The following is a 20,259-nucleotide window of genomic DNA, read 5'->3' as shown; positions in this document are numbered from 1 at the left end:
AATAGTACCCTATATGGGTTCCAGTGTGGGGTGATAGGTGACAAGGGGTCTGTGTGTGTGTGTCTGCATGTTTGGAGGGGTTGGGTTTGGAGGAATTTGGCGATGTGTTTGGGATGAATATCTGAGTGTTGTCTTGTAGATATTTGAAGCAGGCAGAAATGCTATCATTGTGAGGAATGTTGGTGTATAGGGAGGTGACATCCATGATGGCAAGGATTGTGTTCTGAGGGAGGTTGTTAATATTGTAGAGTTTCTGGAGAATGTCAGTTGAAAGTCAAGACTGAAACCTTGAACAGCATGTGAACTGCACATCTGAATGCCGTGGCCATTTTGTGCCACTTACAAGATGACAACACAGCCCCCTACATAGAACCGCCCTCAGCTACCCAGGGCAGAGATGCTTTGCAATTTCTGCACTGCCTCCACATAAGCTCTGGCATAGGAGGCGCTCCAGAGGTAGACTGAAGTGGGAGCACACATAGTCAAGGTAGACCTGCACCCTGATTTTTCCACTGCCACAAGCTCTGTATAAGTCATGGCTGCAGGAGGTGCAAGTTACAGTGATGCTGCCCCAGCCTTTGTTTGTTGCTTGTATTACAGTAGCACCTAAGAGCCCTAGTCATAGACCCCCACTATATTAGGCACTGTACAAACACCAAACAAAAGTCCCTGCCCCAAAGAGTTTACAATCTAAGTATAAGACAAGAGACAACAAATGGATACCGACAGTTCAACAGGAGTATAAAGAAACAACGAGACAGTATTAGCCCGCATGTTGGGTTGTGGTCTCAGTGCACCAGCCTGCACCTTGTCCCCCAACAGCACACAATAGGAGAGGTACATGCATCCTCTGCTCAGACCGTGTGCTAGCACTGATGCAGGGATGAATCTAGCTGCAAATGTTAAGTGCCAGGCAGAAAGTAGAGAATTGGAGTGATGTGTTCTGTGTTGCAGATCTGTCAGACTTCTGCATTCTGTATTTCACCATAAAAACAGTATATTTTAAAATACTAGTTTAACGAAAGAAAATGTGCACAGTTTGAAGAGAATTGTTGAGTAGGAAATTTAAATCTTTGTGTAGCTTCCATCTCATTTCTGCTGTCGCCAATCTCCCTGCTCACCCCTTTTCTTTTAGAGATAATATATCTTCTAAACATTTCTTCCAGTCTTTCACCAGAGTCCGAAAGTTTTTAAGCTGTTACACCTTGATCCATTTTAAGCAGCGTGAACCATGAATAAAGGTCAACACACGATTAACCTGCATTTGTTGTGTTTTCAGTTCTTCAGTGGGCAGGATTCTGTAGCCCTGTTGAACCCTATTGCAGTTAAGGTTCATTATGTACCCTTGTTCTCTCTTTTTCCCCCAAGGTTATATAACTGAGCTGTAAAAATGTGGTCTGAGTTGGAATTTGGCATTAAGATAATCAGCCCAGCAGGATTTTATTTGTGGGAAATTTCCTCAGAACTAATTTGCAGAATCTAAATGATTATTTCTTTGAAAAGGAGCAAATTAAGATAATAAGAACTCCCTCAAATAATGGATGAATCGTCAACTATCTAGACTGGTAATGTCTCCATAATATGGACTGATTATTTCAGGCTCTTTTTTTTCTTACGTAACAGTGAAAAAGCGAAGCAAATAAATATGAACAACCCTGTATTAAAATGTTCTCCTCCAATGTGGTATTTACAGTTAAGCTTTCTCCCCAGAAACATGCAATGCTAAGTATATCAATGTGTGTCAAGGAGAGAGGAAGGCTGAATTCTGACTTTTTCCTTTAGTAGGTTTAATGTGAAGACATAAACAGAATTTTAACACCGTTTGGTAGTTAAAATTCTGTTTATTTACCATGTTATAGAGGAGGAAGAATTGTCATAGCTTATTCTGAGAAGCAGTAAGTATATGTTGTCTAGTGGGATTTATTCAGGAATGGACTAAAGGCTGTAAAGATTTTCTTTTGTCCATTTAAAGGGTTATAGCTGTATAACACTTTGCTTATTAAATGTGCACACATTTTCTTTTAAAATGAAAGTTAGAATGGTAAATATATTGTGAAATGCAGAGTCGAGGTCACTAGATGTCAAAGCTCTTTTCTTTTCTTAAGCCAAATGGCGGAACAGGGAAACTGTAATCTTGGCTTTTCCTACTATACTTTATAAAAACATTACAATCTTGGCAGGATCATCTTCTGATGAAATCAGACTAACTGTATTGCTGTTGTTGTACAATGTGCTCAGGCAGGTCTCTGTTGAGAAAAGACTGAGCACTGAGCAGATTGGTAGTGACTCTGAGTGATAAACTGTTTTCAGGATTGGGGCATTTAGCTTTTTCCAATCATTGCACAAAGTGTTTTTTACTTATTCTGGTGAGAACCAGACTCCGCTTGCCAGGGGTGCTGGAATGATTTTTACAGTAGGGGTGCTGAGAGCCATTGAACCAAACTGTAAACCCTGCATATAATGGAAACCACAACAAGCCAGGAAGTATAGCAGCACCCCTACACCCTTGGTTCCATCACCTATGCCTATTGCAGTCGCGGAGGGGGTGGAAAAAACTGGCAATGGTTGCCTAACACAATCAGAATTATTTCCAGTGTTGTAGCAAGGATGGTGTTTTACAAACACTGCTTCCTTTCATTAAAAAAAGATTTATCAAGTAGAATATATAGGGGGTTATTCTACCTCAGTGATAAGATACAAAGATAGGAGATAGCAATGGCAAATATAGTTTTGTCTCTTGAATGCTGAATCTTTGAGTATAAAAATAGGTTAATTGGATCATACAAGGGTTGTTTCTTAACTACAATGCAGGTTAAAAAGGATTCCAATAGCTTGGATGAGGCTTGTTTTTTGTGGCCATGAAATTCAATAAAAGAAAGCTTTAAATTTTAAATAAATAAATTACAAGAGACCAAGACTTATGTGATAAATAGTCTGTCACATTTAATTTGGGATGTTGGCATGCAGTCAACCGTTTTTGTTCATGCACTGAACAGTAGTACAAGGCACAGGCAGAGAAAAGATAGTTTTAGCTCCGCTGTGGCCCTAGTTAAAAGGGGCTCTGTGTGCTTATGGAGATGGGGAGGTAGGGGCAGTGGACCCATCACTTCATAGTGCCACCCCTTTTTCAGCCCTCATGTTTCTATATAGAAATTAAGGATGTAATTAATGCATCTCAGAGCTGCACTAACTCCCTCTGGCTCCCTTCTGCAGCTGCAATTGAGCAGCCATGTAGCAGCTTGGCAGCTGCAGGAGCCTGCTGCCAAGAGAAAGAAAGGGTAGTTGAGAAGTGTAAGTTGGCTGGGGGTGGAGTAGTTTCATACCTGTTGATGACCAGGTTTGATGTGCTCATCGCCAACAAACTTCACAGGGCTTCAAACTGCTGCCCACCGAGTCTGGAAAGTCCATGTGAGGAATTCTTCAGGAGATCTCCTGACTCTTTAGAATCTTGTCACAGTTTCCTCTCTCTTGTACAATGCAGCTTGAATGACACACAAAAGGAGCAACTGAAGACCTATTTTACATTATAAGCTCTTCAGGGCAGGGATCATCTAATACTGTACTTGTACCCTGGCTAGCACAGTGGGTTCCCACTCTTGATTGGTCCTTCGGCACTACTGTAATAATTATTATGGATTAATAACAACAACAGTAAATCATCCTAGACAGCATAGTGCTTCGCCGTTCATCCAGTAGTAGCAAATAAGGCAGATAAATACAGAGGTTTTGGGGCAATAAATTCATGTCGTTTCCAAACCCCCTGGCCATAAACCATTCTACTTCAGGCCCATTCACAAGTACTATAATTTTCCTATACCAGAGTAGTGACAATCCCAACAGAACAGTTCTCTGGAGCCCAATGGATGGCAGAATCATGGTGCAGGGTCCTTCTTATTTGCTTTCCTCTTTGTGTGTGTGTTCACTCTCCCCTTCAAGCATTAGTTCTCTCATGTTCTTGTATGGCTTCTCTTTAAGCCTACTCCGCAGCTGTAGAGATATCAGGGAACCCAGACAAGCCCGTCTTCCAGCAAAAGGGACTTGGCAAAGTGTTAATTCATCTCTAGGGTTTACAGATGGCTGTAATTCTTTGCAACAAAAAGACATGAAACCAAAGCCAGGAACTGGTAATTTTTCATGTTTAAGCTCTGCCCTATATAACATATAGCCCCTCATCCTGCCTAAACCCTCCACAGCAGCTGATAGGAGTTTGAGAATTGGTTCATAAATAAGCAGTTAAAACAATATTGGAAAAATCTGTTAGTTGTGCCTGACGTTCCTATTAGCCTCCATATATCTATATAGTTATCTCAAAGCTATGTACTAAAAGCTGAATTCAAAAGCTTGACTGTGGATAATAATTATATTTTGCAAAAATCTTCTTTTTTTTTAAATTAAGGATGCATTTTAGCTTGGCATTATATACTAACCACTTAAAAAATAGATGATTTTCCTTAAATATATTTTTGTTTAGAGATATTTGTTTAGAGATGTACTTATGGCAAACATACACTGTTGTTGAATTTGGCTAAGGTATTAATGATAACAATAAATCAGCTGGTGGTTTGCTGGGAAATGAAGCTACTTCATTATCTCTTAATGGCTATATCAAACCTGAAAAACACATATTTTTTGTCAACTGATCCAGTGAGTCAGACAGGAGAACTTTTTATTTCAGTAGGATGACACATCAAACATTCCTTCTAGTCTTTTGAGAAACATTGACCAAAAACCATGCCTTTGCTTTTTACATCTTTTTACCAAACTTTACACAGGGTGAAAAGAGAGAAAATTCTGTGTTATTACTTTTCAGGTGCTCGAAAGGAAGAAGTAGCCTTAATGAATGGCCTGACGGTTAATCTGCATCTCCAGATGGTAAATTCATTCTTTTTTTCTCCAATATTTACTAAATTTGATATTGTCAAATTAACTTTAGTCCATATATCTCGAATTTGAAAAGATTTTAAGTCTTCATTTATGTTAATTAAAATATTTCGTGGAGGTTCCTACAAGAAAGCACTGGACAATGATCTCGATGCCTTTTTCATAAGACTTGAGGGTCTTGCTGAGTGCTCTGACCTATGTATTGGCATACACAGTACCTTGCTCAGCCCATAGGAAACACAAAGCACAGAAGCTAGGCAGAAAAGCTTTTTTCACAAACATTTTAAGGACAAGTCTGATCTTTTCTCATGTACTCTATAAAACAATGACTAAAGAGCATTCAAGACTCTTGTACAGGACATACATGTGCAAATACCTATTATTTGTTTTTTGAGGAGAAATGGAGGTGTTAATAATTTCTCTGCAATTTAAGTGAAAATGCATCGTATATGGGCTCAGCTTGTGAAGGACTATAGTATATAAATATAACTAAAGCCCTACCAAATTCACAGTCCATTTTGGTCAACTTCACAGTCATAGGATTTTAAAGATAGTAAATTTCATTATTTCAGCTATTTAAATCTGAATTTTCATGGTGTAATCGTCAGAATCCTGACTCGAAAAGGAGTTGTGGGGGAGAGGGTTGCAATGATATTGTAAGGGGGTTCGGTACAGGTACCGTTACTTCTGCACTGCAGCTGTGGGCAATGCTGCCTTCAGAACTGGGCAGGTGGAGAGTAGTGGCTGCTGGCCACGAGCCCAGCTCTGAAGGCAGAGTTACTGCCAGCAGCAGTGCAGAATTAAGGATGGCATGGTATAGTGTTGCCACCCTTACTTCTGCAGTGCTGCATACAGTGCTGGGCCCCCATTAAGCAGCCACCACTCTCTGACCACCCAGCTCTGAATGCAGCAGTGCAGAAGTAAGGTTGGCCTGGTATGGTATTGCCACGCTTACTTCTGCGCTGCTGCTGGCAGGGTGCTGCCTTCATAGCTGGGCACCTGGCCAGCAACTGCTGCTCTCCAGCCACTCAGCTCTGAAGGCAGCACAGAAGTAAGGGCGACCCTCCTGAAGCTCCCTTTTGAGTTAGGACCCCCAATTTGAGAAACTCTGGTCTCCCCCTGAAATGTGTATAGTATAGAGTTAAAGCAGACAAAAGACCAAATTTCATGGGGGGAGACCAGATTTCATGGTTGGTGACTCATTGTTCATGGCTGTGAATTTGGTAGGGCCCTAAATATAACACCAGGTAAATAATCTTTTCACTGTTCAGTATGGAATTATTAAGCTGGCTTCATTGGGGTCAGATCACTTCACAGTTCCCCCAAGTTCTGTGCACAATCCCAGAGCTCCCACTTTTTCTGTCAGTGTGGATCCCACATTATGTGAGGGGGTAGAAAGTGGATGGGCTATAGTTAGTGGGTTTGGCTACAAACAGAGCATAGGTAGGTAAATGACATTCAGCTCGGGTCTGTATTATACATTTTGCGGTGCATCACCTTGGAAGTCTCTCTGTTAGGGAGATGCAGGTGATGCAGTGATCCAGAGCTGGTACACAGACAATCTCTGCATGAATGACCTAGGTTTCTGCTGATTGTCTAGGTTTGGAGGTAGACCCTACAACCTTCATCACAAGATGATGGCAGCAAACACCACCCCCTCACCAGAGGATGATATGGGAACTTTGCGGAAAGCTCTGCACTCCCTCTGCAGGCTTTTCTACAGAAAAGAATAATCTGGATCTTGGTGATTAGAGCAGGGGGATGGAAAATCAGGATTCCTGTGTTTTAGTTCTGTCTCTGCCAGTAATTTGCTTGTATGACCTTGGCCAAATCATGTGGGGTGTAATTCTGGCCTCACTGAAGTCAGTGAGAATCTTGCCATTATCTTAAAAAAGATAGGGATTTCACCCTTAAACTCTCCGTGGCCATATTTATAAATCTGTAAAATGGATACAATGTTATAAAAGTTTTCTACGTCAAAGAGTATTGTAAAGACTAAATATTTTCAAGTGCTCTGGGATTATTTTGACATGCTCTACAAAAATGCAAATTGTTTGTATTTTTCTTAAATTACACATGAGGATCAATTCTTTAGTCTTGGCTTAGATAAGTGTTTCAACATATCATTTTTTTAACAGTTATCTTTTTTTAGCCCTACTCCAAGTCGTTATAAAATTCTTCTAGAAGCCAAAGCCTTTCCCTCCGACCATGTAAGAAATTCATATTTCTATTATTAATCATATTTTGGAAAGAGTATCAGTAGCCTGATTTGAATATTTATTAGCTAATCTTGTCCAAGTACCATTACAATAAAAATAAAAACTGTCAGATGCTTTTGAGCTCAGCATGTTTTACAGATTGCAGTTTTATTCCTTTTGCTCAAATAAAAATGCTACAAGATGAAAAGATTGAATGGGTACATTGATTTATTAGTCTTTTTAAAGACATTGAACAAACTGCTGGCCTAAATCAACTGAAGTTGTAGCTGTTTTATTAATTCATGTTGTTGTTTTACTTTATGGAAACCAAATCAATAGAAAACTCACAACATTAACACTTGTATTTCCCCAGACAGAGATGGAAATACTTGTTTTTTAGCATTTTAAATTACTAATTCAAACATAATTTGTGTGCTGTGAAATAGGAAACAATAGTTTGTGTGTCACAGTTTACAGCAAATTACTCTTTGAGTTTGTGGCCCAGTGCTACTTACTCATCAACTCAGTAAACTCTTGGAAATTGATAAGAAATTTTATCTTTAAGGCACATTAAAATGACTCCAAATATCACTCATAGGATTATTTGTAACAAAGATAGTTACACGGATGCATGAAGTTCAGATTGCCTTTATTCTAGGCTACAAAACTCAACAGTTACATTTGCCTTTGTTCACTATAACTTCATTTGTGCACACTCTGTGCCCTCTATTTATGTTCCTTTGACACCCCAATAATAAGCTCTACAACTGCCCTCACCTCAGACCACTGTACTATGATTAACTGTCAATATCACAGTATTTCTGTTTGACTATATTTGACATTACCCCCCCCCCCAAATATTATCAATACAGTATCTTTAGTGATAAAACCATTGGCTGAGGTATTCAAAGCTGTCTTGGAGATATAGACATTTGGTGGGATTATTAATAGTTGTGCCTGTGAGCCCAAGTCATGGACTAGAACCCGATTGTGTGGGTTAGATGCTGTTCAGACACAGAACAAAAGACAGTCCCTACTCCAAAGAGCCTTGGCTCACTGAAGTCAATAGGAATTTTGGCCCATTGAATTTAATGGGGCCAGGATTTCATCCACTAATTTAATGAAAGATGTGTGTGTAGATTTGATCTAAAAATCTCAGCCGTTTCTTTTAAAATCTCTGTTTTGCTAAATTGTGCTACGTTTATTCTTTTTCAGTATGCTGTTGAGTCTCAGCTTCAGCTTCACGGACTTGATGTGGAGAAATGCATGCTCATGATACAGCCACGCAAGGTTTGTGAGGGATATAAATGTCAGAACTCTTCTATTCTTGTTAAAACTGGCTATATATGCTTAGTTAGCATTGGCTATATATGTGTAGTTAGTACAAGAATGGAGGTGTTGTCCCCCAAATTCTTTAGCATCTGTTGTCATTTGTTATGTACATGCATCTCTTCTATTTCTATTCATGTGCCTAGAATTTTCAGATAAACTTATCAATGGCCACTAATTGTCTATTCTGTTGATTTCCATACATTTCTGACTTTAAGTATCAATATTATCTGTGTTGTCTGACTTAAATTGCTGGATTTATCTCTTAGGAAGAAAATAATCTTTCAAAACAGTTATTTTATAGTACATTTTCTGATTGCTATAACATAATAGGTTCCTAAAAGAATGCAAAATTCAGAAGCATCAGCATGTAGCTTCCTTATAGTTTTCTGTCTTAAAAAATTGCCATAAAGACAACATACTGTATCTTTATTATCACAACCTAAGGAAAGAGTCTTTTTCAAGAAATATTTAATTCAGATTATTTAGAGAGATTGCATTACCATCCCTTCTCAGCATTAAGAAGTTTGCCACCTAACTATAATATGGATGTTGAACATTAGATTCTAAAATCTGAGTAATCTCATGAGGAGAGAGAGCCTACTCCTGAATCGTTGATAGATGTTCAAAGATTGTTAAGATAATAGCAGTTACTTCCAATTTAGCAAATTTTACCCAAGCTCTTTGAAGTAGCAAATTTAATTTCATTCTGAGTTTTCACTGCCAAGGTGATCCCTAGATAGTGGGTTTTTTACATGCTACTTTGTGGGAAGAAATGTGGGGGGAAAGAGGCAGAAAATCTTACTACATAGAATAAAAATTAGATTTTTCTGTTGAAATTTCTTTATATTTAATGACTTCAGATTTGGGATTTTTTTGGTACTTCTGATTATGTCAGATGTACCATTTATTTAAATATAAATATGGCAGATTTAGAATAGCTTCCTGTGGGAAACGAAGTGTACTGAAAAATAAGGGTGAGACCTGATAGGCAGCTTTTAAGACTTTTGGGTGTCACTATTTTTAAATGCCATATAAAAATCATGATGTATTCTGTTTGCACCAAGATCTTTTTATATTGTAAATTAAAACTGTCTGAAATATTGAGAGGAGTGAAGCACGTTGGAAAGCAAAACAAATGTTTTTAAGAATCTACCACTTAGAAAATAAGTTGCTAATGATTTTTGATTTTTTGGAGTAACCTACTCAAAGGCTATTTCCTGTCTCTACCTTTGTAGATCACTGCTGTGCTAGGATACGCTTTTGATCTCCCTATGCACGCAGCACAGCACATAGTAAAATATAGATTGTGAAATAAGAAATGACAGTTTCATTACTGCCAGGGTAGATGTAAAACATGTGCTTTAACTTTATTTTAGGGGGAGGAGACCTTGAGAATTGAAGATATCCTTGACATAATTGAGAAGGAGGGGGACTCTGTTGCTGTAATTTTGCTGAGCGGAGTGCAGTACTACACAGGACAGCTGTTTGACATCCCCAGAATAACAAAGGCTGGCCAAGAAAAGGTAGAATTGTTTCAGGACTACTTCTCTAAAATCGGTTTAAAATAATCCACCCTCCCCCACCCAATGAACTGGATAGGTATGTAACATATAGGGGGTCTATTTAAATCACTCTGAAGATTTTGTAGAAACTCATAATCATATTCTTGCATTTCCCCTAGAAATCTTATTGGGTGAGTTAAAAAAATCTACATAAAGGCTATTATCTTTATTAAATTCTGCAGGGCTCTTCCTTAAGAGTTCTAAATGGGGAAGGAAATGATCATCCCAAACTCTTCAAAACCTACAAAACTGTGCATTAGACTGCTATATTTAAACAGAATTTAGCTATGTTCTCTTTCTTTTCACCCACTCACTGGCAACTGCTATCACAGCATTTTGCCTCCAGTCAGTCGGGCAAGGTGAGTTCCTTGTGGAGCTGACAGCTTCTGACTCAGCTGATTAGTTAACAGGAGACAGGCAGGATACTGAGTATATCACCTTCATGAGATGACTGGTTTTCAATACAATGACTCAGACTTGGAAACTTGCAGCCAGTGTACTAGAGACTTACTGTGAATTCTTTTAACTGTCTTGATTGCCTCCAGAATGCAGGGGAAGGTAGAGTCTTAATTAAGTTTTCTTATCCACAAGAGATCAGCAGACTTATCAGGAGGCACATTTTTTATTGGATATATCTTATCTGACCTAAGATACTCAAGGAATTAAAATACTGTATGTTACTGGATTCCTACAAACCTGCAGTGTAGCTGTATCTGAACAGTTAACCCTTTTGAGGCTTCAGTCCTGATCATATCAGGGCTTCCATTTGTTGTTATACATTCTGTTTCTCCTCTGCTGAGCCCCTTGGGCACAAATGCAGGTCCACAAATTAGCTAAAGAGACCATGGGATGCAAACATTGAGAGCACCCACTGAACAATCTAATTTTTCTAAATGCCACATAAAGCTGTAAAAGCAGCAAAGAATCCTGTGGCACTTATAGACTAACAGATGTTTTGGAGCTGCTTTCCCTTGTGCCAGAAACTGCAAGGGAGGACAGGCAATGGTAACTGCATCTGCCCCTTGCCAGGCTTAAAGCTGGCATTGCACTGGCTTGGGTGAATTTAGGTCTGCACATTTTAGAGCCACATAGATCTAGTAATTATGTTTTTAAACCATCTTCCTTGAGGATCACCTAGTCCCTTGCTAACTCTAATGAATCAAGCTTCAAAACACTATCTTTTGATTAAAGGGAAGGGGATAGTCTGATAGAAAGAGGATGTAGACAAATGCTAGTGTACTGTATCAATTCATAAAAGAAGGTTATACTGGGGGCAATGAAAGCATTCACTCACTGGAAAGCTGGAGTTAAGTGCATCAGGCCATATGTGTTTAGGTATGCATGTTGTATGTTTTCAATATTAGGAAAATTAGTCATACATTCTGTACTATGTTTAAGCTTTTCTGGGATTGGTATCTCAGTGTTATCTGAGGCAACTACTGGTTGGTGACTAGAGAAAAAGTAAACTCTGTAGAATAGGCAAAGCAAGATGAAGGTGACTCTGCCTGTAATGGGTCTTAGACACAGGAAAAACTATAGTCCTCAAATCAGAATGAGAAAAGTTCTTGAGGGCATTGTGGGTGCTCTATGACCTTGACAAGTCATGTCCATGTTGCCCATCTCTTAATGGAACAGCAATGTTGTCATAAACAGATAGCTAAGGGTTAATGTTCTTTTACCAGTTAAGGGTTAACACAGGGAACCAAACACCTGACCAGAGGACCAATCAAGAAACAAAACTTTTTCAAATCTGGGTGGAGGGAAGTTTTGGGTGTGAGTTCTTTGTTCTTTGTCTTGTTTCGGTGACCCTCTCGGCTCTGAGAGTGATCTTTCTATCTCCAGGCTTTCTAATCTTCTGTTTCCAAGTTGTAAGTACAAGGATAGTAAGACAATAGGTTTATATTGTTTTTTTGTATTTACGTGTGTGTAGTTGCTGGAATGTGTTAAATTGTATTCTTTTTGAATAAGGCTGTTTATTCATTTTTTCTTTTAAGCAATTGACCCTGTATATTGTCACCTTGATACAAAGACCATTTTATGTCTTTTTCTTTCTTTTTATATAAAGCTTTCTTTTTAAGACCTGTTTAAGTGTTTTTCACTGGTTAAGGCTAAGAAACGAAGGGAGGGGGAAAATCTCTTTGTGTTAGATTTACTAAGCCTGACTTTGCATACCCTCTGGGTGAGGGGAGAGAGAAATTGATCTCTCGGTACTTGTGTTTCAAGGACTTGAAGCAGGGAATCTCCGAAAGTACCCAGGGCAGGGAAATCTGGTAGGAGGTAAAGAGGGAGAAGGGAAGTGGGTTATTTCCCTTTGTGGTGAGACTCAGGGCATCCGAGTCTTGGGGGTTCCCCAGGGAAGGTTTTGGGGAGACCAGAGTGAGCCAGACACTGGAATTCTGGCTGGTGGCAGCGATATCAGATCCAAGCTGGTAATTAAGTTTAGAGGTTTCATGCTAGCTTCTCATGTTCTGAACTCTAAGGTTCAGATCTGAGTAGAACAGTTATGACAAACGTACCTAGCTCATTGGGGTATTTATAAGCATTAGGATGAAATCCTGTCCCTTCATGAGGTCAGAATTTCACCCTTGGTTTTTCAGAAAATCCTGATATTCTTTGATGAAAGGCAATTTAAGTAGCATATTATATGTTAGTATATTATTATTAGGAGCTAGAGGTGTGTGTACAGGAAGGTGTGCAGACCACAATGTCCCCATTACAGCTTATTGGTGGATTTATGTGTATGTATATCTAAGTCACACGTTTTATTACATCTATGCGATAGAAATACTTTAGAGGACAGTGAATTTCCTGCAATCATCCATCCCATTAGCATCAAGAATTGGAAGCCAAATACAGTCTCTTCTGTCTTCAAATCTACAAAGCTTTAATGATTCCAAATAAAGGTGGAATGAGACATGTATCAGTTGAGCACCTCCCTCCCTTGAGGAGCCAACTTCCATTGAAAGTCAAGTGCTTTAACCCCTTTGATGCAGTAATGTTCAGGACCTGGGGAGGGGTGGATTCAGGATCCTAAATTTACTGAAAACTCATGCAACACAAAGGTGCAGTTCCAAGCACTATTCATGTGTTGCTGGTCAGGGAGACCTTAAAAGCATGACAAGAAATTTTAGTCATTCAAAGACCCTTTTAGGTACTGCCTTCTGCAATGTCTAAATACTATACATTTATACAAAGTCAACAAACTCTTCTACCTCAGTCAACAAAGTCAACAAACTCTTCTATTCTCAGGCACCCGAAATATTGAAGACATTTACTTCAGCAATTTCTAGTCTGTGGTCTGTGGAGAGTTCATAGGTGACATGGGTATTGACAGAACTGGTTTGAAGCTGCTTCCACAAGTTTCCAGGCTTCTCCTTACAAAGAAGGTCTGAGAAACCTTTAAAAGCAACTGGAAACCGAGGGGATCCAGACTAGCTGTGTATATTAGGGGCCACTGTTACATGACAGAAGGGGTAGTGGTACATGAGCTATCCCCCTAGACCAGAGCCACAAAGGAGAGAAAAATTTCCAGGAGAAAAGGGAACCAAGACCTTGTCTACTCAGGAAAGTTGCACCATTTTACCTAAGGGTGTGACTTTAAACCAATTTAGTTTAACTAGTGCAAATCCCTGTGTGAACACTCTTATTTTGATTTAAATCAGCCTTATTTTGATTTGAATTCAATTAGAAATTAGTGTAAATTAATCTGAAATGTACTGCTCTTAAACCTTGTGTAGACAAGGCCTAAGTGGCAGGGAAGAGGAGAAGATGGCATGCACATTTGATCAGCAGGGGCAGGAAGAAGTGTATACAAAGGAGGGCAAGATTAACTGAAGAGCTAAATTAGGTATTTTTATTCTTTTTATAAAAAGCAACAATCCATTTTTCATATATAAGATGGTTAAAATACATGATTAATTTGCCAATATTGCTTTATCATTGATGTAACTCTTGATGTAACTGACAGTGATAACTAGAAAAACTATCCTGAGCTGACCTCATCCTCATCCCCATCTCCATCCCCTGAAGGCATCATCAGCCCTCCATGTCAGCAGTTAGTGACATTTAGGCAAGGAAGACTTGCAGTATCACATCACACTAATGCTCTGTACTTTCCATGGCTACCCATTCAACTCCTTACCCACATCTTTCTGCCCCTTTTGGAGATGATGAAACTGTTAGTGGCTAGAATTAAACTTAGAATTAAGGGCCAGTTGCAAAACTTTACAAAAGGAAGTTGTAATCTTTTGGATGCCAAAATAGACTGGAATGAGCTGTAATCATCTCTTGTTCAGATCAGAATGCAAAACTCACTGCCCTGATGACTAATATACCAGCACATCTCACGAACAGAAAGTAAAGCAAGGAGAACAGAAGAGAAGAGGGAAGGAAATGTAGAATGAAAATTTAAAGTATGATAAGAGAGAAAGGAAATAAATATAATTTGTAGAACAACTCACTAAGTATTGTTGTCAAACAATGTAGCAGAGGGAAATGTTCTTCACAGAAAGTCTTTAAAATCTTTTAAAGATGGAGTTTAAATGGTACACCACAATGATTGTCCTAAAACTGCTTAAACAGAGATTTCAGATGCAACTTCAGAAAGGTCTGAAAAAGTGTTTTAAGAACACTGAGGTCAATTATTTATGAATTAAATTACTGATTTCCTTTTGAATTTTTTGAAATCAATTTCCTAAATTCTCTGCTTAAACTAAGATTCCTCCCAGAGTGAAAACTCTGAACACAGACAGCTTCATTAAGACATTAAATATTAAATGAACTAAATTAAGCTTGAAAAATCACCTCAAGCTATTTTTCCATCTTCGGTCTCTCGGATAAATGAAAATGACTACGTATTGTGCCAAGGTCTCCTCAGCAGGGTGTAGGCAGTGGCGGGTATAGCATTACTTTCCTTTTTTTCATCTTTGCTTTTAGGGGCTAACTCTCTAATTTCCTGAACCACTTAAGAAATGGGCAACTTCTAGGAAACTTTAACTTCCAAGTTCACTTTTGTATAATAAATTATGTAATAAAAATACTGTGCCTTTAGCCCTCTGTGTACACTATTTTTAATCTCTCTAGTCCCAGTAGGAAATGCTTTAAAATGCTTCATCTTCATTTCTCTTCCTGACTTCCTTTCTAAAATATCCCAGCTGTGCTTGAGTGAAGCTGTCAATTCTTTCTCTCCAAATGTCATTGACCATGCTGAGCTGCTACCTGCCAGTTACCAGCAACTACCCAGACACTTTCCAACAATGCCTTTCAGAAGTTGAAATAAAGATGAGGATGCAGTGGGGACCACATATCCCTCTTCTCTACCAAAAGCAGATGGAGAGCTCCACATGGTCTCTGTAAGCAACATTCCCACACAGCTCCCCTCCCTGCACAGTTGGTGCCGTGAGAGCTCTTTCAGTTTGCTTTAATTGCCATTTAAAATCGCTATAGAGAGAGTCTTACTGTTCACATAACTGTGCCACACATCAAGTAGGGAAGCATGATCATCCTCAGTTCAGAAATGGCAGCTTGAGGTAAAGGGAAATGAAACTTGCCCAAGGTCATACAGGAAATCCATTGTCACTGAATTCAGATCTTCAAGGTCCCACTCTGGTGCCTTAACCACAAGGCGATCCATCCTTGTAAGGAGTCGTGTGCTACCTCACTGAACTTATTCTTTACAATATGAAGTACCTAAAGAAGAGCTCTATGTAATTCAAAAGCTTGTCTCTTTCATCAAAAGAAGTTGGTCCAATGAAAGATATTACCTCACTCACCTTGTATCTTGAATATCCTGGCACCAACACATCTACAACAACAAAGATTTGGCGGATATTTTAAACTACTAGCTTTCTTTGTTCTCTTCTTTTTGCTTTTAAAGTTGCTTTTGTAGAAAGCTGGCATGTTCTTTGGGCATGGCTATTCCCAATAATCCTGATTTTGACTGGAACCAATGAGAATCTAGTGAAAGATCTTCAGATGAGCTATAGTTCAGGGCATGTCTACACTCAGAAAATTTAAAATGAATCAACAAAAGCTGCAAAGTTAATGTGCAATAAACCCTCTGTGGCCACTCTCATTTAGAAGTAAAAGTGAAGGCCTCATAACTTCAGAATGAGAGCATTCACGGAGGTGTTTAATGTACATTAACTTCGCTTCTGTAGTTGATTCATCTTAAATGTCCTGAATGTTCCTGTGTAGACAAGTTCTTGCTGTGTGAAGGCTAGAATGCTTATCAAACCAAACCTGAACTCTGCCCCTATTTTAGTTCCCCCATCATTAATATTTATATTGGGTAAGTGATGAGGTGCTGGCAGTTCATCCCATCATTTTGAGAGAATTTTACAGCTCCACAAATTCATTAGCAGCTTCATTAGAATTAGCATGTCACACTTTTGTATATGCTGTTTCATTCAGTTAGCTAGACAGTTTTTTAAGAAGGGATTAAGTACACTGAAGTATTCTTTTAATAATTTAGCTGAGATGCCTTTTGGACAAGAGACAGCAAAAGAGAGTTTTAAAAAATCCTTTGTTTTATTACAGGCTTAGATGTATTAAAGTCCATGCTCTCTCTCTCATTCCTACCATGCCACTTGTAAAAAGTCTGTGTCTTTAGAGAAAAATGTAAAATAGTATTAACTTGTAGTCCATGCACAAAATATGCTATTATTTTTTCTTCACTTTAATGGGGTAGCATGATAGTACAAGTTTTAGATCACTCTTTTAATTAAAAATGCTGCCATCTAGTGGTGGTTTTGTGTATAAAACGTTTTGTTTCAGGCTCTTTCCTTATTCCAAACTTTCATTTCCCTAGATATGGCCATTCTAGAACCTTTACAGGAAGTAGAGGGAGGAGTGGGTGTGTTAGTATATTGTAAGGACAAGTACAATAAATTTTAAAATGCATGGTACTCTATATGATGCTGCGTCACCTGTTACAAAATTCTAAGGGACAGATTTCCATAAATGCTAAGTTCCCAAAATTGCAAAGGCAATGGGAGCTTCAAACATTTAGCAGCTCTGAAAATCAGACCCTTATTGTGTAACTGATATAAAAAAATTATCCTTGTCGCTGCAGCATGCCAAAACATGTCTCTTAAATAAAATCTTTTATTTGTTCATATTTTTTTCACGTACTATCACAGTGTTACAGTAGATCAAATTTGGGGGCTTAAAATTAGTCCTTGAATAGAAGCCCATAAAATTATTCATTTGAGGATGGATACACACACACATATTGTACACAACTTGTTTCTATCACCAAAACAAACAGATATGACATTGATGATGCTATGATATGGGGAGCAGATGCGCACAACTATAAATTTACTTTTTGCAGAGTCACTTTTATGGTGATTATCCTTTTAGGGAGTCTATTAAAGTCCTCTCTTTCCTTTAGGGTTGCTATGTTGGCTTTGACCTGGCTCATGCTGCTGGTAATATAGAACTTCATTTACATGACTGGGGAGTAGATTTTGCCTGTTGGTGTTCCTACAAGGTGAGAGTTGCTCTAGCATTTGAGAATGTTTTTAATAATTATGTATCAGTGAACAGTGGGCAAAGACGGTTAGGCCCCTTGGACCAAAACTCAAACAGAAGCTTTGTCTAAGGTGTAAATGCACATACCTTGGGTATGGTGGTTTTTAAGACAAATCTGATGAAATTAAATATTTAACAATATATATTTTCAACAAGCTCACCACTTTAATACAATAGATGAGGCCAAAGAGCTTCAGCTAAAAGTCTTATTGAAATTGTATAATCATCCTGTCTTTATGGAGGGAGGATGAGGGAATGCTGCATGTGAGAAATAGTGAGAGCAAAATGTATACGTATTAATATATTCTTTACAGTATTTAAATTCTGGAGCTGGGGGCCTGGCTGGTGCCTACATTCATGAGAAACATTCCCAGACTATAAAACCAGCGTAAGTAATTCTACATGTCGAAGAAAGCCTACAGGGGTGTTGTACAGTTTAAATGGGAAAACACTTCTCTCTTTCTCTGTCAAAATACACTATTGCCTTTGTGACATTGCTGATTTATTCCATTGTCTGACTGAGGATAAGGTTTTAGAGGGTCAGCTTCTAGGTCCCACGAGGGCTGGAGTTCTGGTTCAACAATATTAGAACTTCATAAGATTCTCTTCTGAGATTTTGGCCTCAAAAACTGAAAGTCTTCTGAGCTCAATATCTTGAGGGTAGGAAATCACAAGTATAGTTTATTCTTGTGAGAATTCCCATAATTTTGGACTAGGGTGACCAGATGTCCTGATTTTATAGGGAGAGTCCCAATATTTGGGACTTTCTTATATAGGCACCTATTACCCCCCATCTCTGTCCCGATTTTTCACATTTGCTGGCTGTTCACCCTATTTTGGACTGGTGTCTCCTGGTTAAAGGAGCTGTTCTCTTAAGATTCATTTGAAACAGAGAGCACTTAGGGAGGGGTCAGAATTAGGGATATTTATCAACAATCCTCATTCCCAAACTTGAGGGAATTCAATTGTACAGTTCCTATTTTGGAGCTTGTCTTGTATAAGTAGGTACTTATAGTTGAAGCTAGAACAGTATGCAACATCTAATAATTTTGCCTTTTCTCCCTCCCCCAAAAAGAAAATGGATGAATGTGACCACATCTGAAAAAAAAATAACTAAAAGTTGCTTTTTTTCCCCCCTCAGAGGGGATAGGAATAGAGCTGTGTACATCTTTGCAGTTTTGCTTCACAAAGGTTCATGAGATTTTTTTTTTTTTGTATTTCAATCAATTTGGTTTTCACCCCTTGACTTTTGCTTTCAGTTTGTGGTTAGAATGAATCAGTTTTATGCAGGCAAAGCAACCAAGTGGCATCCAAGTTTCAAACCTTAGAGTTTTTAAGCCAACATAGGCTCAGTTTAAATGCCTAGTCAAGCCAATATGTACTTTCAGAAGTAATCCCACTGACATGAATGGGATTAGAGAGACTGGGTGGCTGAGGTAGTATCTGTTATTGGACCCATGTCTCTTAGTGAAAGAGACAAACTTTCAATCTTACCCAGAGCTCTTCTGCAGCTCTGTGTAAGCTCAAAAGCTTGTCTCTTTCACCAACAGAAATTGATCCAATAAAAGATATGACCTAACCCACCATCTGTCTAATATCCTGGGACCAGCATGGGTATAACTCTGCAAACTTGAATGAGATTACTCATGTGAAGAAGGGTTATCTGGGTCGGCAAGTGGTTTACCAGGGTCATGGGCTTAGGTCACAATGCTACAATGAGCTCCACATGTACAGCTCCTGATGTCTGTATGGAGCCCCACTGAAATCAGTGAGGTGTGGGGTTCCATCTGCTCAGAGTTCATTGCAGGATCAGAAGCATGTTTAAAAACAAACATCCAACCCATAACGCGAAACCAAGAAAAATCCATGTGGATTTATGTTTTCTTGCATCTCTAATATGGAATTGCTTAACTCTTCTGTTTTGCCCTAAATTATAAATAGTAGTGTATAAGGGTGTTGAAATTAAAAGTGTATATGCAGGGATATTTCAGATTACATTACAGAAAGTAAGTGCTCACGCTTGCCCTAAAATGGATTGTGATTTCTAATTTTTGTTGACTGAAGGTTTTTTTTAACTGGCAATTTCTCTTTTCAGCTATACTCTAAATACTGGCTAATACAAGTTCAGGCAACAGTTAATTAACCTCATTTTATGCTAAACCGGTGACTGAGAATTGTAGTAAATTATAATAGTTTTAAACTCCATTAATACATACATGTACACATCCTAAATAGGTCCTCTGCATGTAAACCTGAAATCAGAGTCCAATAAATCTAATAAGAGGAAACGGTTATAACATTAAAAATAAGTAACCCTAATTGTGTCTAAAAGACAGTTGAATGTAAAGAGAATACATCACATTTTCTTTTAAAATTTAAACACTGAATCCTTTCTTGGACCTGAAGAAGAGCTTTGTCTAAGCTCAAAAGCTTGTCCTTTCCACCAACAGAAGTTAGTCCAATAAAAGATCTCACCCTTTTCAGTCTCCCTTTTAAAGTTAGACTTAAAAAAAAAAAAAAAAGAAAAAAAAGAAACCCAAACAGAAAAACAAAAAAAAAACGCAACTTAGTCTGTGGTTGGTGAACAAAATCAAAGACTGTTTTAGCTCTGACTAATAGTTCTCTGATAGTGGCATGTTTTTATTATAATATCTACCTTTATAGCTAGGAAGCATTACATGAAAATCTGTTTTATCAAAGACTTTATAATTCATATAAAGCTATAGTCTCTGAACAGAGTTTGGCTGCATACA

At 38.4% G+C, this 20,259-nt stretch overlaps 1 protein-coding gene across 13 annotated transcripts in view; it reads left to right on the top strand.

Moving 5' to 3' along the window:
- The window catches only part of KYNU (kynureninase), an 81,522-nt gene that overhangs the window by 26,706 nt on the left and 34,557 nt on the right, over positions 1-20,259 (top strand). For 11 of the 13 annotated variants that reach the window (XR_007776475.1, XM_050969290.1, XM_050969285.1 and 8 more), the window contains 6 exons: positions 4,811-4,872; positions 7,020-7,091; positions 8,295-8,369; positions 9,788-9,934; positions 17,367-17,465; positions 17,821-17,894. Coding sequence is in view for 12 of the 13 variants with exons in the window: in XM_050969290.1 (XP_050825247.1) it covers positions 4,811-4,872; positions 7,020-7,091; positions 8,295-8,369; positions 9,788-9,934; positions 17,367-17,465; positions 17,821-17,894 (529 nt within the window). In the remaining variant the exon portion in view is untranslated. The remainder of the gene's footprint in view (positions 1-4,810; positions 4,873-7,019; positions 7,092-8,294; positions 8,370-9,787; positions 9,935-17,366; positions 17,466-17,820; positions 17,895-20,259) is intronic. The other 2 variants (XM_050969287.1, XM_050969289.1) reach the window with 2 other exon arrangements.

Source organism: Gopherus flavomarginatus, chromosome 10 (assembly GCF_025201925.1).
Source record: "Gopherus flavomarginatus isolate rGopFla2 chromosome 10, rGopFla2.mat.asm, whole genome shotgun sequence".
NCBI classification, from domain to species: Eukaryota; Metazoa; Chordata; order Testudines; family Testudinidae; genus Gopherus; species Gopherus flavomarginatus.
Note: the sequence above shows the minus strand (reverse complement) of the source record. Positions and strands in the feature narration are given on the sequence as shown.